Genomic DNA, 24,140 nt, shown 5'->3' on the forward strand with positions numbered 1-24,140 from the left:
CTCAAAAGGTGGACTTTTGATTTTCAGATCTCCCATTGTGTATTCAAATTTAACATTTTTACTTCCTCCGTGCAATTCTTTACATTTACTGACATTAAATTTCATCAGCTACAAATCTGCCCAAGCCTATCTGCTGTCCAAGTCCCTCTGTGATGAGTCAATGGATTCTCGATTATCTACCAACCTACCTTTCTTGGTATCATCTGCAAACTTAACAAGCTTGTTACTTATTTTCTTATCCAAATCCATCCATCCATCCATTTTCTAACCCGCTGAATCTGAACACAGGGTCACGGGGGTCTGCTGGAGCCAATCCCAGCCAACACAGGGCACAAGGCAGGAACCAATCCTGGGCAGGGTGCCAACCCACCGCAGGACACAAACAAACACACCCACACACACACACACCAAGCACACACCAAGCACACACTAGGGCCAATTTAGAATCGCCAATCCACCTAACCTGCATGTCTTTGGACTATGGGAGAAAACCGGAGCGCCTGGAGGAAACCCACGCAGACACGGGGAGAACATGCAAACTCCACGCAGGGAGGACCCGGGAAGCGAACCCAGGTCCCCAGGTCTCCCAACTGCGAGGCAGCAGCGCTACCCACTGCGCCACCGTGCCGCCCTTATCCAAATCATGTACTTATATTAAAAATAGCAGCAGTCCTAGCACTGACCCCTGCTGGACACCACTCTTAACATTACCCAATTATGATAAGGGTCCTTGCACCATCACCTTCTGCCTCCTGTGCTTTTACATTTCGTATAGGCCGTATTTTGTATTGCAAAATTCGATAAACCAAATTTTGTCTCACGCCTAGAATTGTGATTTTGAATCCACGGTACTTCTGGTTGCCTTCTGTGTGTTCTGCTGTTTTTGTTTTATTTTTTGACCCCTCTAGCTCCATAAAGGTGTGACTAAGCAATGGTGTCGTTTCTTCTACAGGTGTATGTTTGCAGTAACTCGGTGGAAGCCCGTCATCAAGTTCTGGAAGTTGCCCGCCAGTTAAACTTCATTCCTGTGGATTTGGGCACTCTGTCTTCTGCCCGTGAGATTGAAAGCATCCCACTTCACCTGTTTACGCTGTGGAAGGGTCCCGTGCTTGCGGCTGTCAGTCTGTCAATCTTGTTCTTCATTTACTCTTTCATTAGAGACATCATACATCCTTATATAAAGAATCAACAAAGCGACTTCTACAAGATCCCCATTGAGATCGTCAACAAGACTCTGCCAGTTGTAGCAATCAGTCTTCTGTCTCTGGTGTACCTGGCCGGCCTGTTGGCTGCAGCTTATCAGATCTTTTACGGCACCAAATATCGAAGATTCCCTCACTGGCTGGAGGGTTGGCTTCAATGCAGGAAGCAGCTGGGACTGCTCAGCTTTTTTTTCGCCTCGGTTCATGTGGTGTACAGCCTGTGTTTGCCCATGCGCAGATCAGAGCGTTACCTCTTCCTCAACATGGCTTTTCAACAGGTAAAGTACAAGGCCTTCACGTTTGCTTTTATTACTGTGTGAAGATGTTTTTGTGAGCAAAAATAATCAGCAAAACAATTTTAGGGCCATCTTTTTATGTTCTTTATTTCGCCTTATACAATTTCTTGTATTAGGAATTTGGTAGTTTTCGCATACCCATTGGGGTCAGAGCACAGGGTCAGCCATTGTACAGCGCCCCTGGAGCAATTACAGGTTAAGGGCCTTGCTCAAGGGCCCAGCAGAGTAGGATCTCTTTTGGCAGTGATGGGGATTTGAACCGGCAACCTTCGGGATACCAGCACAGATCCTTAGCCTCAGAGCCACCACTCCGCCCTTTTAAAGTGCATCATTAAAATGGTGTCGTAGGTGAGACTGGGAAACACTTTCTGAGAAAGGAAAGAATTTCATTGGTTTAGTTCGGCCTTCATTTAACGGTATAAAATGGCTAAGACATTGTGGATGAATTAGAATCAAATGAGTGTTGATTTTGAAGATGCTGTGGAGATGGCAAACAAAACCTTCGACTCCGACAATAGACAGTACCGGTCAAAAATGTGAAGTCACCCATAAATTTGCATATCTTTGATAGAAATTGATACCTTTAATAATCAAAATACCAATAGATTGATTTAAAAATATAGTCAAGGCATCACTAGTGTCTATAATGGCCATTACTGCTTGAAATGACTGATTTTTAATTCATGTATGTTGTAAGATGCTAGGGGTCACTGCTGCCCTTTAAACCCAACAGACAGACACACAGGACACAAGGTAAAAGCACCAAGAAGATCCTTAATTTCTTTTCTTCTTTAAATAGTGCTCCCCTAGCACCACAGTCACAATAACACAGGCAAGTAATCAAATAATACACAATAATATTCACAAATCTCAAGGTCTTGTCCTACACTTCCCGACTCTGGCTCACTTGCTGGGTTCACAGCAGTCCTTTCTATAGTCCTTGACCCGGAAGTGCTTCTGTTCTTCCTCCCACATGACTTGCCAGCACTTCAGATGGAGGACTTGAGTTTTCTTCAGGCCAGAAGTACTTCAGAGCATCAGTCCCCGTGACTTGGGAGTACTTCCGGGCTATAGATGAGATATAATTCCTCCGGTGTTCTTGCAGCTTCCCCTGGCAGCACCCACTGTACCCAGCAGGGCTCTGGGAATCCAAGGCACCGCTGCAGTCCAGGGGAGCTGCCATCTAGCGTCTTGGGGGAGGGAGTGTCCTACAAAAGCTGCCTTTCCCCATCCTTCCATTGCTGGGGCGTCCCGGCCGGGTTGAGTTGCCAGCCGTCTCTTACATTGTCTACAAAGCCCCATTTTCAGAAGCCGTTCCTTCAGCATCCTCATGGTCCACTCCCTTAGCTTATCCTTAATTAGTCATACACAAATAAACAATATTACTGTATAAATCTAAATCCTGGAAATGAAAACAATGAATTGTATTCAATAGATAGATAGATAGATAGTGTGAGCGCTGAAGTCGAAATCAACAACGGGAGTCTAAAACCAATTTTTAATAAAAAACAATGTCTTTATTCTTTTGTTCTTTATTCTTGGTGAGTAAAAAAACTGTGAGACTGCCCTGTTGGAGAATGCGGGCAGACTCCAAAGAAAAACAACAGTTCTCCCTTTTATCACCTAGCTTGTTCATTTAGCTACAGAGAGAACAGAAAAAAAACATAAGAGTTCAATTTGAGGTCATCCATAGATTAGGGGACATCTTAAATTTATGACATAGGAGTACAGAAAAACAACAGCAGTACCAGGCACCTACATTATCTAAAGAATGTGCCCGTCTCAGCTACAACCCATTTTAAGCAGTTTTCTCAAAGTTCATTGCATTAATTATAAAGAGATTACATTCTTTTAATTTTTATATCTTCATTAGATTATATTTGTTTGATTAGATTAATAATTCTTATTTATTAATTCCCCCTCCTTTAACCGTCACCTTATCGTGGTGGAGGGGTTTGCGTGTCCCAATGATCCTAGGAGCTCTGTTGTCCGGGGCTTTATGCCCCTGGTAGGGCCACCCAAGGCAAACTGGTCCTAGGTGAGGGATGAGACAAAGAGCGGTTAAACAAACCTCCTATGAAGAAAAACCATTTTGGACGGCGTTTTCCCTCGCCCGGACGCGGGTCACCGGGGCCCCACTCTGGAGCCAGGCCTGGAGGTGGGGCTCGATGGCGAGCGCATGGTGGCCGGGCCTGCACCCATGGGGCTCGGCCGGGCACAGCCCCAAGAGGCAACGTGGGTCCCCCTTCCCATGGGCTCACCACCTATGGGAGGGGCCAAGGAGGTCGGGTGCAGTGTGAGTTGGGTGGTGGCCGAAGGCGGGGACCTTGGCGGTCCGATCCTCGGCTACAGAAGCTGGCTCTTGGGACGTGGAATGTCACCTCTCTGAAGGGGAAGGAGCCTGAGCTAGTGCGCGAAGTTGAGAGGTTCCGGCTAGATATAGTCGGGCTCACCTCGACGCACAGCTTGGACTCTGGAACCAATCTCCTTGAGAGGGGCTGGACTCTCTACCACTCTGGAGTTGCCCCCGGTGAGAGGCGCCGAGCAGGTGTGGGTATACTTATTGCCCCCCAACTTGGAGCCTGTACATTGGGGTTTACCCCGGTGGACGAGAGGGTAGCCTCCCTTCGCCTTCGGGTGGGGGGACGGGTCCTAACTGTTGTTTGTGCGTATGCACCGAACAGCAGTTCGGAGTACCCACCCATTTTGGAGTCCCTGGAGGGGGTGCTAGAGGGCATACCTTCTGGGGACTCCCTCGTTCTGCTGGGAGACTTCAATGCTCACGTGGGCAATGACAGTGAGACCTGGAAGGGCGTGATTGGGAGGAATGGCCCCCCTGATCTGAACCCGAGCGGTGTTTTGTTATTGGACTTCTGTGCTCGTCACGGATTGTCCATAACGAACACCATGTTCAAGCATAGGGGTGTTCATATGTGCACTTGGCACCAGGACACCCTAGGCCTCAGTTCGATGATCGACTTTGTGGTCGTGTCGTCGGACTTGCGGCCACATGTCTTGGACACTCGGGTGAAGAGAGGGGCGGAGCTGTCAACTGATCACCACCTGGTGGTGAGTTGGCTTCGATGGTGGGGGAGGATGCCGGTCAGGCGTGGTAGGCCCAAACGTGTTGTGAGGGTCTGCTGGGAACGTCTGGCAGAGCCCCCTGTCAGAAGTAGCTTCAACTCCCACCTCCGGCAGAACTTCGACCACATCCCGAGGGAGGTGGGGGACATTGAGTCCGAATGGGCCATGTTCCGTGCCTCTATTGTTGAGGCAGCTGACCGGAGCTGTGGCCGTAAGGTGGTCGGTGTCTGTCGTGGCGGCAATCCCTGAACCCGCTGGTGGACACCGGCGGTGAAGGATGCCGTCAAGCTGAAGAAGGAGTCCTACAGGACCCTTTTGTCCTGTGGGACCCCGGAGGCAGCTGATAGGTACCGACAGGCCAAGCGGAATGCGGCTTTGGTGGTTGCTGAGGCAAAAACTCGGGCGTGGGAGGAGTTTGGGGAGGCCATGGAGAATGACTTTCGGACGGCTTCGAGGAGATTCTGGTCCACCATCCGGCGTCTCAGGAAGGGGAAGCAGTGCAGTGTCAACACTGTATATGGTGGGGATGGTGCGCTGCTGACCTCGACTCGGGACGTTGTGGGTCGGTGGGGGGAATACTTCGAAGACCTCCTCAATCCCATTAATATGCCTTCCAATGAGGAAGCAGAGCCTGGGGACTCAGAGGTGGGCTCCCCCATCTCTGGGACTGAGGTCACCGAGGTGGTCAAAAAACTCCTTGGTGGCAGGGCCCCGGGGGTGGATGAGATACGCCCGGAGTTCCTCAAGGCTCTGGATGTTGTAGGACTGTCTTGGCTGACACGCCTCTGCAACATCGCATGGACATCAGGGACAGTGCCTCTGGATTGGCAGACCGGGGTGGTGGTCCCCCTCTTTAAGAAGGGGGATCGGAGGGTGTGTTCCAACTACAGAGGGATCACACTCCTCAGCCTCCCTGGAAAAGTCTATTCAGGGGTCCTGGAGAGGAGGGTCCGTCGGATAGTCGAGCCTCGGATTCAGGAGGAGCAGTGTGGTTTTCGTCCTGGTCGCGGAACAGTGGACCAGCTCTATACCCTTAACAGGATCCTGGAGGGTGCATGGGAGTTTGCCCAACCAGTCTACATGTGTTTTGTGGACTTAGAAAAGGCATTCGACCGTGTCCCTCGGGGAATCCTGTGGGGGGTACTCCGAGAGTATGGGGTACCGGCCCCCCTGATAAGGGCTGTTCAGTCCCTGTACGATCAGTGCCAGAGCTTGGTCCGCATTGCCGGCAGTAAGTCGAACCCATTTCCAGTGAGAGTTGGACTCCGCCAGGGCTGCCCTTCGTCACCGATTCTGTTCATAACTTTTATGGACAGAATTTCTAGGCGCAGCCAGGGTGTTGAGGGGGTCCGGTTTGGTGGGCTCAGGATTGGGTCACTGCTTTTTGCAGATGATGTTGTCCTGTTTGCTTCATCAGGCCGTGATCTTCAGCTCTCTCTGGATCGGTTCGCAGCCGAGAGTGAAGCGGCTGGGATGAGAATCAGCACCTCCAAATCCGAGACCATGGTCCTCAACCGGAAAAGGGTGGAGTGCCCTCTCAGGGTTGGTAGCGAGATCCTGCCCCAAGTGGAGGAGTTCAAGTATCTCGGGGTCTTGTTCACGAGTGAGGGAAGAATGGAGCGTGAGATCGACAGGCGGATCGGTGCGGCATCCGCAGTAATGCGGGCGCAGCATCGGTCTGTCGTGGTGAAAAAGGAGCTGAGCCGCAAGGCGAAGCTCTCAATTTACCAGTCGATCTATGTTCCTACCCTCACCTATGGTCATGAGCTATGGGTAGTGACCGAAAGAACGAGATCGCGAATACAAGCGGCTGAAATGAGTTTCCTCCGCAGGGTGTCTGGGCTCTCCCTTAAAGATAGGGTGAGAAGCTCAGTCATCCGGGAGGGGCTCAGAGTAGAGCCGCTGCTCCTCCGCATCGAGAGGAGTCAGATGAGGTGGCTCGGGCATCTGATCAGGATGCCTCCTGGACGCCTCCCTGGTGAGGTGTTCCAGGCACGTCCAACCGGGAGGAGGCCCCGGGGAAGACCCAGGACACGCTGGAGGGACTATGTCTCTCGACTGGCCTGGGAACGCCTTGGGATTCTCCCGGAAGAGCTAGAAGAAGTGGCCGGGGAGAGGGAAGTCTGGGCATCTCTGCTCAAGCTGCTGCCCCCGCGACCCGACCTCGGATAAGCGGGAGACAATGGATGGATGGATGGATTTATTAATTTATAAGTAACTTGTTTTCTTATAATACAAAACAAGAGTAAAGAAAGATCACATTGAATTATAATATCACAGGGTGTTCTGTTAATATCAGAAGGTTAGCACTTACACATAGAAAAATTAAATCAGTCTCATATTCTGTGCATAAACATAATTCATTTCCTATCTAAATGCAGATAAAATCATATAGTTCTCTGCAGCATGATTAATACAAATTCAGTTATTGGTATTTTGTGAGTTAAATACTTATAATCATCTGTGGCGGGCTGGCTCTCTGCCCGGTGTCTGCCTCCTGCCTTGTGCCCTGTGCTGGCTGAGACTGGCTCCAGCAGACCCCCGCAACCCTGCAGGCAGGACATAGCAGGTTGGAAAATGGATGGATAGATGGATACTTATAAATATTACAGTTAATAATTTTTTTTTTTCGTTCTCAATAGATAATGAAAGGCGCTATAAGATAGATAGATAGATAGATAGATAGATAGATAGATAGATAGATAGATAGATAGATAGATAGATAGATAGATAGATAGATAGATAGATAGATAGATAGATACTTTATTATTAATTTCCATACTCCAGCAGCAGCGTATTGATAAAAAACAATATTAAATTAAAGACTGATAACAATGCAGGTATACAGACAGACAATAACAATAATAATAATTTTAACGTTTACCCCCCCGGGTGGAACTGAAGAGTCGCATAGTGTGTGATGGAGGAACGATCTCCTCAGTCTGTCAGTGGAGCAGGACGGTGACAGCAGTCTGTCGCTGAAGCTGCTCCTCTGTCTGGAGATGATCCTGTTCAGTGGATGCAGTGGATTCTCCATGATTGACAGGAGTCTGCTCAGCGCCCGTCGCTCTGCCACGGATGTCAAACTGTCCAGCTCCATGCCTACAATAGAGCCTGCATTCCTCACCAGTTTGTCCAGGCGTGAGGTGTCCCTCTTCTTTATGCTGCCTACCCAACACACCACCGCGTAGAAGAGGGCACTCGCCACAACCATCTGATAGAACATCTGCAGCATCTTATTGCAGATGTTGAGGGATACCAGCCTTCTAAGGAAGTATAGTCGGCTCTGTCCTTTCTTGCACAGAGCATCAGTATTGGTCAGATATGGGCAAGGTCAGAGACCAGATGAATGTCAAAACAAGTAACTTATGCCAAATCCACAAGCCAAAAATCGAGAATTACGAAACATACAAAGCTCCCTTTAAACTCCTTTTACTGATTCTGGCAATAACTTTATGCAGCAACAGCAAAACACACCAACTCAGAACCTTGAAGTAATTAAAAAAGTTTTCCTCCATCTTAAATAGTCTTCAGGTGATCGTATCACGTTATACATATTTCATTTGTCATGTGATAGATATGGATCCCCATTTCCAATAACTTTATGTTCACTGTCAACAGTAGGAATTTTTGTGGAAAATACTTAATAAATAAAGAGGAGTCTTCAGTCATCGTTATGTAAGAACGGCAAACGTGGACATCCTTTATTTACACCTATAAGTGGAGTCCCACATGCATTTATAGATACAGCACGGCAGACTGAACACCTCTGACAGAGCACTTCCTTTAATCAACTAGGTTCATTGGCAAAACACATTTGAATTAGAACTTTAGAACAATCTGGATGAGAACAGGCCATTCTGCCCAACAAAGCTCGCCGGTCCTGTCCACTTAATTCTTCTAAAATAGCATCAAGTTGAGTTTTGAAAGTCCCTAACATTCTACTATCACACTACTCAGTTACTTATCCCATGTGTCTGTGGTTTTCTGTGTGAGGAATGTTTGTGTGAAATTTCCCCTTCACAAGTTTCCAGCTGTGTCCCCGTGTTCTTGATGAACTTATTTTAAAGTCACAATCTTGACCCAATGGACTAATTCCCTTCATAATTTTAAACACTTCAATCAGGTCACCGTATCAGTAGGAGTGAAAGGGAAGGTCTACAGGACGGTAGTGAGACCAGCTATGTTATATGTGCTGGAGACGGTGGCACAGAAGACAGAGCTGGAGATGGCAGAGTTCAAGATGTTAAGATTTGGTGCGACGAGGATGGACAGGATTAGAAATGAGAACATTAGAGGGTCAGCTCAGGTTGGACAGTTGGGAGACAAAGTCAGAGAGGTGAGATTATGTTGGTGTGGACATGTGCAGAGGAGAGATGCTTGGTATATTGGGAAAGGGATGTTAAGGATGGAGCTGTCAGGCAAATGGAGAAGAGGAAGGACTAAAAGAAGGCTTATGGACGTGGTGAGAGAAGACATGCAGGTGGTGGGTGTGACAGAACAAGATGACGAGGACAGGAAGATATGGAAGAAGATGATCTGCTGTGGCAACCCCTAAAGGGAGCATTCGAAAGATGAAGAAGAAGAAGGAATAAAGCAATGGAAAGAGTTTGGCAAAGTTGTAAATTGGTTGGATGAGGCTATCCACAAAAACTGAAGAAGAAGAGCAAGGAAAGCCACCAAGAGACCTCTGAGAACTCTGAAGGAGTCACAATCTACAGTTGATGATCTTGGAGAGACTGTAGACAACAGCTTGTAGCTTTATGGGAGGTTCTGCAAAGAGAAAAAAACCCACTGGACATCTCAGCAGAAGGCACATGGGAGACTCTGAAGTGAGCTGGAAGAAGGTTCTACAGTCTGATGAGACCAAAATGGAGCTTTTTTTTTTTTAGCTAGCAAACAAAACTCCACATAAAGTGCACATAATTAAAAGCCCACCATCCCTGAAGGGATGGCAGTGTAAGGCTGTGGGTGATGCAGTAGGCCTTGGAAGGCTTTTGAGGGGAACGTGCAATGCAGCAAAATATGTCTGCAAGTAACCTGCATTGTGAAAGAAGATTTGGTGTCCAGGAAGACGAGTGCAAACATAAAGCCAAAGCTACATGGGAGTGGTTTCTAAACAACAATGTGAATGTTCTGGAATGACCAAATCCAGATTGAGAATTTTTGGTAGGACTTGACAAAGGCTCTTCACTTGTGATCCCCATATCACCTGACAAAGCAAAGAAGAATGGGGAGAAAGGGCTGTGGTGATAAAATAAGGCCTGTCATGGCTGTCAAGGCTGTTATGGCTTCCGTCTACTAAAAGCTGACTTGAATGTTTAAGCAATCAATAGTGTTGTGTTTTATATTTGTAAATAATTTGGATCAGTTTGTTTTCACTTTGTCATTAGAGTCTTTTTCTGTGTCAAAAAGTCCATTTAAATCCACTCTGACTCAGTGCTGTATGTCAGTGGTTTTTAAAAATGTTTTTCCCGTGACCCAATGTTGCCTGTTTTGTGTCTTCATGATAGTGAAGGCCTGGATCTTGGTTTTTATCCAGGCTCTGATCGGGGCTCTCGAGAGACTGAGTGAGGAGTCTGAGGGTCTGGGCTTGCGAGGGTCCTGATAAAAACCAACATCCAGGCCTTTAATGACCTCTTAGACACGGCCATCAGCAGTGTGTCTGTCTCTGGAGAGAGCCGAGTCAAGAGGTTTACTTACCTCGGCAGTGACATTCATGTCTCTGGTGACTCTTCCTATGAAGTCAGTAGATGGACTAGAAGACTATGGGGAGTCATGAGGTCGCTGGAAAGGGGTGTGTGGCGCTCCCAAAATCTATGCAAAAGAAGTCTTTAGAGTCCTGGCGCTTCCAGTCTTGCTATATGGTTGTGAGATATGGACGCTATCCAGTGACCTGAGACGAAGACTGGACTTCTTCATGTGTGTCTCTTCAGAGAATCCTTGGGTACCACTGGTTTGACTTTGTGCTGAATGAGTGGTTGTTCATGGAGTCCCGAATGAGGCACATGACCTGCATTGTGATGGAGCGTCAGTTATGGCACTACAGCCATGTGGTTTGATTTTCCAAGGGTGATCCCGCTCGTAAGATCCTCATTGTTGGGACCCGAGTGGCTTGATCAGGCCAAGGGGATGTCCATGTAACACCTGCCTGTGGCAGATAGATGTTCATTTCTGGATTTGGGGACTGGACCGCGTGTCTGCTTGGGGGGTTGCCAACCAGGATCCCAAGTTGTTTCATTGTGTGGTGGGTGCGGCAACGCGCTGTACTAGTGCATGTTCCTCAACCTCACCTGACCTGACGATGGTCGTCCCAGTTCCCCCTTTTTAGATTTACCGGCGATCTTCATCCCGAGGTTCCCTGTAAATAATCTCCCGGGGTTGGGAGTAAGTGACAGTTCACCCTGGCCCACAATGATCCATTGCCAGGTGTTCCACAAACCGTTCATGACCCTTTACCATTCAGCACTTCTGATTCATGACTCCCAAGTTCAGACATGAATTGACCCAAAATGGATTGCGACCCATGGGGTAAGAAACACTGCTGTATATTAATAGAGATGGTGAATATTTACTACAGGCGGTCTGAGGTCATTTCCGATTTGAAATGTCTGGTAGCTCCTTCTGTTTGCTTAGTTTTTCCGGTGCTCCCTCTTAATGTTTTACTTGCCTTGTCCTGGATGCTGAAGCAGAAATTCAGGGACAAACCTGACATTTTGAGTTCTTCGTTGTAGGTTCACGCTAATATTGAGAATTCCTGGAACGAAGAAGAGGTTTGGAGAGTTGAAATGTACATATCCTTTGGAATTATGAGCCTTGGGCTACTTTCACTCCTGGCTGTGACGTCCATTCCATCCGTCAATAGTGCCCTCAATTGGAGGGAATTCAGCTTCATTCAGGTGAGTTTTGCTTCATTTTTGCATACATTTAGTCAAAATTATGGTTCTCTCTCCTTCGTCTGTTCTTGACACAGTTTTTGGAGTCGCTTTAGACAGTCGCTGTATCAAAGCATGATGGGAGACTGTAGGGATTTGGGACAGTCTGTTCCTGACAGTCGTATCCATCGGGTGGGCTTCTCCCAAGAGAATATACACTCACCGGCCACTTTATTAGGTACACCTGTTCAACTGCTTATTAACACAAATATCTAATCAGCCAATCACATGGCAGCAACTCAATGCATTTCGGCCTGTAGAAATTGTTGAGACGACCTGCTGAAGTTCAAACTGAGCATCAGAATGGGGAAGAAAGGGGATTGAAGTGACTTTGAATGTGGCATGGTGGTTGGTGCCAGGCGGCCAGGTCTGAGTATTTCATAAACTGCTGAGCTACTGGGATTTTCACACACAATTATTTCTAGGGTTTAAAGAGAATGGTCCGAAAAAGGGAAAATATCCAGTGAGGGCGAAAATGCCTTGTTAATGCAAGAGGTCTGAGCAGAATGGCCAGACTGGTTCAAGCTGATAGAAAGGCAACAATAATTCAAGTAAGCACTCGTTACAACCGAGGTGTGCAGAAGAGCATCTCTGAACCTTAAAGCAGATGGGGGGCTACAGCAGCAGGAGACCACAGCGGTTGATACTCCTGTCAGCTAAGAACAGGCCACTGAGGCCACAATTCACACGGGCTCAGCAAAATTGGACAATAGAAGATTGGAGAAACATTCCCTGGTCTGATGAGTCTCGATTTCTGCTGCAACATTCGGATGTTCGGGTCAACAACATGAAAGCAGGGATCCATCCTGCCTTGTATCAATGGTTCAGGCTGGTTCTGGTGGTGGTGTAATGTTCTGGGGGATATTTTCTTGTGTGACAGATTTGGGGGCGCTGTCGTCCCCTTGAACCCTCAGACAACATGTTCTGACACTAGGGAAAAGTCCAATAATGAATTTATTATAATAATAATGTACACAAAGCACCTACACTCCACAATACTCAATAATCACTAATAAATCAATAAACAATTCCTAATCCTCCACTCCCAGCAGCTCAGTCACGCTTCCTCCCAACTCGGCTCACTGCTGGGATCTCCCACAGTCCTTTTAAACTCCTTGACCCTGAAGTGCTTCTGTCCCTCAGTCCACATGACTTTCTAGCACTTCCGGGTCAGATCAAAACTCTTCTTTTCTTGAGCCCGGCATTATATCATTCCCACCGCTCCTGTGACTGGGAAGTACTTCCAGGCTATACAGAAAGTACCACTCCCTGTTCTTCCCTGCAGTGTCCCCTGGCGGCCCACACGGTATCCAGCAGGGCTGTGAATTAAACCTCCAAGGTCCATGATGCCCTGCTGGAATTCGGGGCACCTCCATGGCTTGGGGGTATTGGCTGGGATAAACTGCCGGCCATATATCACACTTGGCACACTTTGGGCCCCTTACTACCAACTGAGCCTCATTTAAATGTCACAGTCCGCCTGAGTCCTGTTGCTGATTATGTCCATCCCTTTATTACCCCAGTGTCCACATGTTCTGATGGTTACTTCCGATAGCCCAACCATGTCACAAAGTCCCAGATCATCTCCGACTGGTTTCTTGAACATGACAAGGAGCTCAGTGGACTCAAATGGCCTCCACAGTCACCAGATATCAATCTAGCAGAGTGCCTTTGGGATGTGATGGAACAGGAGATTCACATCATGGATGTATGGCTGACAGCAACTGTGTGATGCTATCATGTCAATGTGGACCAAAATCCCTTAGGAAAGTTTCCAGCACCTTGTTGACTCTGTGCCATGAAGAATTATGGCAGTTCTGAAGGTAAATGGAGGGCCAACCCACTACTGGCCAGGTGTACCTTATATAGTGGCTGGTGAGTGTATCTTCTTTTAGAAATTGCAGCTTTACTAAACCAAAAAAAAAGGTGGCGAACACTGAGCCCCAATCCTCCAGACACAATTACACCTAACACAGTCACAGGTTCCAGTAAATGTTTTTTGCACACTACCTTCATTAAACAGACAATCACAGCCCAAAGTATAATCACCACAGTTTCTTTCCTTTCCTTCCACTCCTGTGGTGAGTTTCATCCCCAGATGATGTCTTTTATGTTAAACCCGGGAGTACTTCCAACATCACAACACAGCACGGCGGGAGCACTTCCACGTCATGCAGAAGTTCCTCAAGACAGTGAGACCTTCTCCCAGCAGTGCCCAGGGATCCAGACAGGGTTGCCCTTCCAAATTACATGTCCTATGAAACCCTGTGGGAGTCCAAACTGGGACTGTAGCAGAGCAGCAAAGCCACTTTTTGGCCTGGGGGGATAAACTCTCCCTCTGATAACCCGTCTACCCCTGTCTTTCCATTATATGATTGCCCCGAATGGGATAGGACTCTAGAGCCATTCCACCTGGGTTACACTTTCTCTTCCGTAGTCTCTCCATTATGGTCTCCCAGTCAGAATGCCAGTCCAGTATTTTTAATATATATTTAAATTAAATAAAATATACTGTACATGGGCGGCACGGTGGTGCAGTGGGTAGCGCTGCTGCCTCGCAGTTGAGAGACCTGGGGACCTGGGCTCACTTCTCGGGTCCTCCCTGCGTGGAGTTTGCATGTTCTCCGCGTGTCTGTGTGGTTTCCTCCGGGCGCTCCGGTTTCCTCCCACAGTCCAAAGACATGCAGGTTAGGTGGATTGGCAATTCTAAATTGGCCCTAGTGTGTGCTTGGTGTGTGGGTGTGTTTGTGTGTGTCCTGCGGTGGGTTGGCACCCTGCCCAGGATTGGTTCCTGCCTTGTGCCCTGTGTTGGCTGGGATTGGCTCCAGCAGACCCTCGTGACCCTGTGTTTGGATTCAGCGGGTTAGAAAATGGATGGATGGATGGATATACTGTACATGTCCTTCCCCTGTGATATGGCAGCAAGTCTTACATATAAAAAAAGTAAAAATAGCACCAAAGAAAGGATACACTTGGCCTCTTTTAATATGGGCTTACACGCTGATATATAATCAGTTGAAGGAAGCTCCTGGCAAAGCATGATTCAGTAGTGGGGTTCCTGGTCATCAACTCTGACCACTTTGAGAGTGCGGGAGGCCTGGTCCCAGACATGGGCATGCAGAATTGTCTTCTATCTGTCCATGGCTTTCAGTCACATTTGAGAGGGATTTATACTCTTCTTTTTAACAGTGTTTGGTTGTAAAATAACAACATATCATTGACAAACATGGCAGTCATTCTTTGCTGACACAGTGCAGTTTTAAACAGCACACAATAACCACTGACCATCAATCACCAAATAAGGAGCTGTGGCCGGGTGCAAGAATGACAGCTCCACGAAATGGGAAAATTTGGGACAGCAACGGGGTCGTTCCGCTTATTATCCAAAATAAGACAAAAACAACGCTCTTTGGTGTGCGTGTCGCACAGAGCAGGACTGAGATGTCAATCAGAGTAATTAGGCTGGGTAGCCACATGCAAGGTCACTTCGATATTGAAGCCCCATCTGCTGGGAAGATCTTGCCAGAAGTGACGCCTCCTTCTGGGAAGCTTGGGCTTTTATAGAGGGTGAACCAGAAGGAGCAGAGTCAGTTTCTCCTTACTGACACTAACACTGTGGAGAGAGAAGAAGAAGATGACACTGTTAGTGATTGCGCCACCTCTTGTACCGGTGGGTTATTACATACCTCAACAGAGCCTATAAGGAGATCCTCCAAGGTGCACACCAGCTCACTTGTAATGGCCTTCTTCTTGAGCTGCTCCATTTGTCTCTCAGGATCTCTGTTTTTCTCCCTCTAGATAGATATATGTGAAAGTCACTATATAATAGATAGATAGATAGATAGATAGATAGATAGATAGATAGATAGATAGATAGATAGATAGATAGATAGATAGATAGATAGATAGATAGATGCAAGGCACTATATAATTAATAGATAGATAGATAGATAGATAGATAGATAGATAGATAGATAGATAGATAGATAGATAGATAGATAGATAGATAGATAGATAGATAGATAGATAGATAGATGCAAGGCACTATATGATAGATAGATAGATAGATAGATAGATAGATAGATAGATAGATAGATAGATAGATAGATAGATAGATAGATAGATAGATGCAAGGCACTATATGATAGATAGATAGATAGATTGGTGAAAGTCACTATATAATAGATAGATAGATAGATAGATAGATAGATAGATAGATAGATAGATAGATAGATAGATAGATAGATAGATGCAAGGCACTATATAATTAATAGATAGATAGATAGATAGATAGATAGATAGATAGATAGATAGATAGATAGATAGATAGATAGATAGATAGATAGATAGATAGATAGATGCAAGGCACTATATAGATAGATAGATAGATAGATAGATAGATAGATAGATAGATAGATAGATAGATAGATAGATAGATAGATAGATAGATAGATCGGTGAAAGTCACTATATAATAGATAGATAGATAGATAGATAGATAGATAGATAGATAGATAGATAGATAGATAGATAGATAGATAGATAGATAGATAGATAGATAGATAGATAGATAGATAGATAGATAGATAGATAGATAGATAGATAGATGCAGCTGACCATTCCAGTTGACATGGTAGGAGTTATTGCTGTGGTAGGGATGGTGTTGGAAGAAGGTGGCAGTGGGAGGGAAAATTTATTAAAGAATTGCTTCATGGCGTTAGCTTTGTCCACTTGTAGCACTTGAGCACTGGACAGTTTGAGTTCAGTAACGATGCCCAGTTCATTCCAAACAACCTCCATGTTATTTTGAGTGAGTTTGTTTTCTCTTTTAGCTCATTAAGCTTCCTTTCCCTTCACTCAGCTTTTTCTTCAGCGTCAGAGTCAGCAGTTTTCTGGATTGCATTTCATCCCTTTTGTTACTGGCAATGCTCTACTGAACAGGAACGAGTCACAATTCTTTATTAATCCCGTTTGTCACAGTCACTGATTCTAGTTTACTGTCCTTCAAGTATCAAAGGTTGTTGTAAATGGTGCCTTTTCATAGCTAACAGTGCATTGTCTCAAAGTGTCTTCCTGGTGAACTGCAATCGTTTTCCTATTTCTGTAATTAGATCACTGACCCTTTAAGTCACGTGCCCAAAGTAACACAGTGAGTTAGTGGCAGAGTTTAAACTGGCAACCCTGTGCCTTAGGTCGGGGGCACACGACACAACATTTAGGCAGAGAGCATCTCAAATCTTAACAATTGTAGTCGCTGGATCTCATCTCCTTAATGTCAGATGACATAAACAGGAATGACAGAGAAAGAAACTTCTCAGCGTGGCTTCAAATTTCAAAAGAATCACAAATTAGCTGCATTTCCACAACCAAGTGACACACTGTCTGATGAGACCAATGGCTGTATAAATATTTTCCAGATAATGTGACTTCAGCAGCTGTCTCCATCTATGTTTTACTTTTATGATAAAATGAAACTTTAGAATCACCCAGCTGTCTACTGTTTCTGTTGTCCAAAACACCCATTGTTCTTCTCTCCTTGTGGCCAAATTGTATGCACTGGGCATCCAGCTGAGCCCCCATTGCTTGTAAGATCTCACTTCAACAGGAGCCCATCCCTAGGACTTTTGTCACAGATCAATAAGAAGACAAAATCACTGGGAATGTCACGCTACACTATTTAAGGTCACAAATATGAGACACAACTGTAAACAGGTGGCTAAGATTATGTAAATGAAGGCTAAGACAGAAAATTTGTGGGAAAGTCATGTACTGTGACAGAGGCTTTGGTCACCAGAGCAAACTGCCAAAAATTGTGTCCTGTCATATTAGTAGTCTGTTCCAACATCATGTTACTTGGATCTCACTCTGGAAGTAAAGTTCAGGACTTTAGAACAGTAGAATGTTGGAAATATTTTGATGAGAACAGGCCATTCAGCAAAAGATCACCAGTCCTAGACATTGAATTTCTCCAGAATATCGTCAGGTCTAGTCCTGATTATATCGCTGCTCGAATCTATCTATCTATCTATCTATCTATCTATCTATCTATCTATCTATCTATCTATCTATCTATCTATCTATCTATCTATCTATCTATCTATCTATCTATCTATCTATCATATAGTGCCTTTCATATCTATCTATCTATCTATCTATCTATCTATCTATCTATCTATCTATCTATCTATCTATCTATCTATCTATCTATCTATCTATCTATCATATAGTGCCTTTCATATCTATCTATTGTAAGAGGACGCTATATAGTACCTGACCTGACACAGATTGACACAGAGGCACAGATAAAATAAAACAAACTATTTATTTTTCTTCAGCTGGAGGGCATGTCCTCCCCGTAATCCCCCTAGCCACAACACAGTCCCCAACACAGTACAGTACACCAAACACTCTTCTTCTCCTCTCTTCCACCACCACTCCTCTCTTAGCAAGCTTTGTCCTCCTCCACCCGACTCTGGCCACTGAGTGATGATCGCTGGCACCCTTTTATTGGGTACCTGGAAGTGCTCCAGGTGTTTGATTATCGACATCCGGCTGCAATTCCGGGTAAGGTGAAACCAGTGTCCAAAAGGGGCCAGCAGTTCCTGTTGCAGAACCCCACAGAGCTGCACAGAACTCCAACCCCCATGAAGCCTTGGGGGAGTCAGAGGCACCACTGCAATCCAGGGAGGCTGCCATCTAGCATCCAGGGGGAGATACTGTGGTGAAGGGGCGTCCCAGCCGGGCATGGACCCCGGCCATCCGTCACACTATCTATCTATCTATCTATCTATCTATCTATCTATCTATCTATCTATCTATCTATCTATCTATCTATCTATCTATCTATCTATTGCACAGAGCAGTGGTTTGTCGACAGGCTGGCATGGCGCCCGGGTGTTTGTGCCGTTTCCTGTTTGTTGCACGTGTTATGAAGTTTGAACAAGCTATTGGATTGCAGCGTTTTCACACTTTTTCAGATGTGTTGAAATGTTTTGACGCGGAGGCTGCTGTGAGGGCTGCTTTCATTTTATGAGCAAGTCAATCAAGAGAGGGTGGAAGGAGAAAATAAATTCATTCATACAGGCATTTTAACTTCAAAATGCAGAGCATATCATTGCCACACATTGAAATGAACATTTTATCTTCTTTAATGACTAAGAGTGACATCTTCCTGGTATATCAGAGCTTGTTTTTTATACAGTAATATTTCAGTACCTTCACAGAAAATTTCTATAACTGCCCATTCTTAATACATTTGCGAATTAAGGGACTGCTACATCTTATTAAATGTTTTGCTGATTTGCTAATCTGACGTCACGTAGCTCACATGCTTTAGCCCTGGTGATGTGTCTTGTGATAAGAAGTGCGAGCTTTGCCATTATAGTTGTATATCACATGAATATTTACAGTCTAGTTGTCTTACTTTGCTGAACTAATTTCATCATTGCTCCCCTATACTCCTCCCAGATTTGAGATTTGAGTATTGTATTTGAAATATTTTGTATGGAGCTCGTCAATCCATTAGGTGACATAGTTGGTAGCTGTCATCTGAGGAGCACCATTTATGACAGTTAAGGGACAGTGAAGGGACCACAAAGGGTTGTAGAGGTATGATAATAATGTACAGTATATATATATATATATATATATATATATATATATATATATATATATATACGGGTGGCACGGTGGCGCAGTGGGTAGCGCTGCTACCTTGCAGTTTGGAGACCCAGGTTCACTTCCCATGTCCTCCCTGCATGGAGTTTGCATGTTCTCCGTGGGTTTCCTCCAGGTACTCCGGTTTCCTCCCACAGTCCAAAGACATGCTGGTTAGGTGCATTGGTGATTCTAAATTGTTCCTAGTGTGTGCTTGGTGTGTGTGTGTGTGTATGTGCGTGCCCTGCGGTGGGCTGGCACCCTGCCTGGGGTTTGTTTCCTGCCTTGCGCCCTGTGCTGGCTGGGATTGGCTCCAGCAGACCCCCGTGACCCTGTAGTTAGGATATAATGGGTTGGATAAAGGATGGATATATATATACACACACATACACACACATACACACACATATATATAGTATGTATATAATGGTCCACAGGAGATGCTGCAGTTCTCCAAACTCCCAACACAAAGGCTTGGACATAAGTTCGCCATGTATAAAGACTTTTTATTGTGTGAAACTCTTACTGAGGTAATCATTTCCCACACCACAACCAGCTCTAATTCTCTGTACAACACTGTCATTTTTCTTTTGCTCCTCCAACAAGCTTTGTCTTCCTCCTCCTCCTCCTCTTGACTGGCTCTCTGTGTTGCGGTGGTCAGCTCCTTTTATGTAACACTCTGGAGCACAACCAGTGTACCAAAACTGTGTCTTGAAAGCACTTCTGACTGAGGATGGAGCTTGACAAGTAGGGCTCGCTAGTACCCTCAGCACCCCTTTATGGCACCCATGGAACACAGCAGGGCTGAGCCAATGAACTCCAATTACCAGTGTGTCCTGTGGGAATCTGGGGTGGTACTGAAACGCAGGGGGGCTGCCATCTAATGTTTCGGGATAGACAATACCCTATGTGAACTGTCTTTCCCTGTCCTTCTACGCCGTGAGTGTCCCAGCCACTTAAGGATCTCGGTTCAGTTTTGGCAGTCCCTGCATGGTGTCCCTCACTCATATATATATTATATCTTTCCGGGGGTTCCTGCAGTCGGCTCAGGCCTCTCCAAGAGTGCAGGAGACGTATTTTTTAGCGATGTCTTCCATCCGTCTGTGGGTGAACTCTAATGTTCAGTGCATTTGCCCGAGCTTTACACTGTTCAGGTTCAAAAATAAGAACACACATTTGCCAATTATGGATCCATTCACAGGGACGCTGTAAAGAGCAGATGGTGGCCCCTGGCCATATATTGATTGTCACTCAACAGGGAGCCCATCAGCACTTTTTAAATAGCCTGCTTGAGTCATCTTCCACTTGTCTCTTCCCATCTCCCTATCAGCTGGTACACAGAACTTCAGCTGTATTTATTTATGGCCTCAATTACCAATTTTAATCAAATAAAGTCTATGGAATAAACCTCACGAATCACAGTGGCACACTTCAAACCTCTGGCTACAGCCATTAATGAAAGTAAACTCGAGGGGTGGGAAACCCTTCCTCACCCCACCTCCAGTCATCATACTCTCATGATACTGAGTGAGCGCCATTACCCGCTGAGTGACATTTACTGTGCACTGTGTACACCAAGGGGGCGCGTGCCACTTAAAACTTGGACCAGCATTTAGCTTAATTCCATCCAACTGTCCCTCATTTTACAAGACACACAAATCTGTTGCCACCCCCAAGAATTTGGGGTTTGGTGCAGTGTTTGCTTTTGTCCAGCGCTGGTCACTATCCTTGCCTATTCCATCATAGAATTTGTTATCTCTTTTCTGCATGAGATAACACGCTATCACTAAGAACTTCATGGGGTAAGTTATAGCAGCCTTAGTTAAAATGACCTACATCTCCCAGTAGTCCCATTGGTATAAAGTTATTGGGCAGATTCAGAGGGTGCAGGGGTTGCTGGGAAAAAGATTAATCAGGCGCGCTCTTTGAATCATAAAGATGCCCAGGAATCACAATCATCTGTCAGTTTTGTTTCTACTCATCAATCACACCACTGGATTACAAACTACCAGTACTGTGGATTTCAGTTTCGTCTGAACGTATGTGCTGTCCTTTACCTGCTTCTTCTCATGTTTCATCCAGCATTTCCCCCCTGGCTGGGGTTCAAAATCATGTTTCTGGTCTGTTGCTTCTAATTTTGTATCATTTATTTGTATTAATGTTTCTTTTAAGTATTATGTACATCTTTCTGTGTGTTTGTTCTCAAGTGGTACTAACCTAGGTTAAGTCTCATGTGTTTTGTGGGTGGTTCCCCAAGGGGCGGGCCCACCTGCTAATCACTGCCAGGAACGACCGTCCACCCTATTTATGGGAGGTCCTTCCCTAGTTCCTGGTGGTTCATTACGAATGTGCTGGTGAAGGGGAGTGTTTCTTGTGTTTTCTGTACCATGCTATTGCTTTCTATGTTTCCTGGATTTTTTCGACCCTGTGCTCTGTTTTTTTAACTACAATTTTGGATTCTGTACTTGGAGTTTGTTTACTTTGAATTACTTTTGCTTTTCAGGCAATTCCTTTGTGCTCTTTGGAGCTTTGTGCTTGCACAGGCTTTTGTTAAAATAAAACTTTTATTTTATAAAGATCTGTCACTGCCCTTTGGCAGTCTGGTTGGGATTTTGACGTTGCCCACCACCCCCCCTCTATTTTTGAAAGTGTTTTGGGACTTGTGCTTTTGGGACTCCCGCATCTTATGAAATTTTTCAGTGTGGATTCATCTTGGTTGGCTTTGTCTTTGTCTGAGGGAATGCTCCCAATCACCACCAATCCTCACAGGAACCTGGTAGGACAAAACTTGACATTTCTTTCATAAGGCTCTTCACAGGGATTTCATTTCACAAATCGTCCTGCTGTACTGGACTGTGTTGACTTTGTGTTAATTACTATGTAGTGTATATAGATGTCACGTTTTTTTGTGAGTCAGATATATATAGTTCCATGTCATCTGCATATAGTGATATTTTCTGTTCAAGACCTTCTCTGAAAATCCCCTTTATCTCTGATGCATTTCAAAAGTAAACAGCCAATGGCTCAATGGCGAATGTGAATAGCAGTCGTGACAAGGGGTATCCTTGTCTAGTACCATGTTCTAGTTTGAAGTAGTCTGGAATAATGTTATTAATATAAACTGATGCTTCTGGACAGGTAATACAGTAGTTTGATCCATGCACATACTGTTCAGGCCAAACCCAAATTTATGTAAAGTGATGAACAGGTAATTCCATTCAACCATATCAAATGCTTTTTCTGCATCCAAAAAAAATATGATCCCCGGAGTGTTAAACTTCATGGGTGAATATATTACATTAAATAGGCTTCGAAGATTGGAAGCCAAATGTCTGCCTTTGACAAATCCCGTTTGTTTTTGTAATACCGTTTTTCCCCGAAAATAAGACCTACTCCAAAAATAAGCCATAGCATGATTTTCAGGTTGCTCTGTAATATAAGCCCTACCCCAAAAATAAACCCTAGTCATGATCATCAGCTGAAAAGTAAGGCGCCTAAGGCCAGGTTTATACTTCATGCGATGTGACGCGTGTGCCTGAAACATCCATTAAATTCTGAGGACACCTTGCCACAATATCTCTGGAAAGGATGTTTAATGATTACATCCATCAATTCGGGGATGCGCCCATTCCAGCAAGCATCAGCGCAAGACAGAAACAAAATCCCTGGACGGGGCATTGGTTCATTGCATGGTGAATACAAGGACACATATACACTAACGTCATTGTAGATTCACCAAATCTCCAAACCTTCACGTCTTTGGATGGAAAACTGAGCACACTGTGGAAACCCACCAGGAATAACATGCAAACTCCAGGCAGGGAACACAAGGTACGTGACTCCATACTGCGAGACAGCAGCGCTACTGCTCTGCCACCATGCCACCCCCATATGAGTAATTATTAGCAGTATTCATTATTTAAACAAAGTTAACGATTTATCAGTAAAATGTCACATACATATTTTAATACATTTCATCATGAAAGTGATATCAAGTATAAATCTAAGAATTCTAAATGTGCAGAGAGTTGGAATATTATAAATTTAATGTGTTCTGTGTGGTGATGCTGCTTGCCACTGCTGTCAGGTCAGGAGGAAGCCCCAGAAGCACGTAGCGATTTAACAACTGGGTCTGTTTTAAGATGACGTTTACGACGGTCTGCTTTAATGATAAAGTAAACTATGAGGTTAAAGTGGACATTTCGAGGTTAAAGCCGAAATTTCCACTTTAATCACAAAATAGACATTTTCATTATGTCCTTATTTTTTTTTTCTCTGTGGCTCAAATACATTCCGATGGTATTGTGAAGGTGGAAAAAAATAAAAGACGGCACAGTAGATGGTATGAGAGACTTTTAAAATGTATTGTGTCATTACTTTGGGGAATATGCGATGCTTGAATATCAAAGCAACATGAATACATTTGTATGTCGGCATTTTGCTTCACCACATCGAACCGTTCATCAAGCATCGAAGTGCGCACATCGATCCTGGAGGATCCTAAAAGTGGCTGGAGTAGCAAGAAATTCAGGCTGGAATTCAGGGTTTGAATGTGGAGAGTTATGACAATATTCCAGAAGAAGATGACATGACTGTATTTGGATAAATGTATATTGTTGTACATGCATAAATATAAGATTTCCCCTGAAAATAAGCCCTAGTGCATCTTTTGGAGCAAAAATTAATATAAAACCCGGTCTTATTTTCTGGGGAAACACGGTAGTACCGAAGGAAGCACTTTCTCAATCCTTCTAGCTAGGACTTTGGAGAGTATTGTAGCGAGTTCCTCTTAAAGTATGATGAGGAGCTCAGCACTCACGATAAATCTCCTACTGTTAGGAAAAACTAATATCAGGAACGGAACCAGACAGAACCTTAGCCCCAATATGATCCCCTCAGCTGGAGATGTCCTTTAAGGATTTACAAAAGGAAATAACCACCCAAACAATTAAATTATTTAAACAAACA

General features: G+C 45.0%; 1 protein-coding gene across 1 annotated transcript in view; it reads left to right on the top strand.

Moving 5' to 3' along the window:
* Nucleotides 1-24,140, top strand: part of LOC114653192 (metalloreductase STEAP2-like) — a 45,512-nt gene that overhangs the window by 17,824 nt on the left and 3,548 nt on the right. Inside the window, exons 3-4 of the mRNA XM_028803373.2 lie at nucleotides 953-1,480; nucleotides 11,317-11,481. Coding sequence (XP_028659206.1) covers nucleotides 953-1,480; nucleotides 11,317-11,481 — 693 coding nt within the window. The remainder of the gene's footprint in view (nucleotides 1-952; nucleotides 1,481-11,316; nucleotides 11,482-24,140) is intronic.

This window comes from Erpetoichthys calabaricus, chromosome 6 (assembly GCF_900747795.2).
Source record: "Erpetoichthys calabaricus chromosome 6, fErpCal1.3, whole genome shotgun sequence".
Taxonomy (NCBI): Eukaryota; Metazoa; Chordata; class Cladistia; order Polypteriformes; family Polypteridae; genus Erpetoichthys; species Erpetoichthys calabaricus.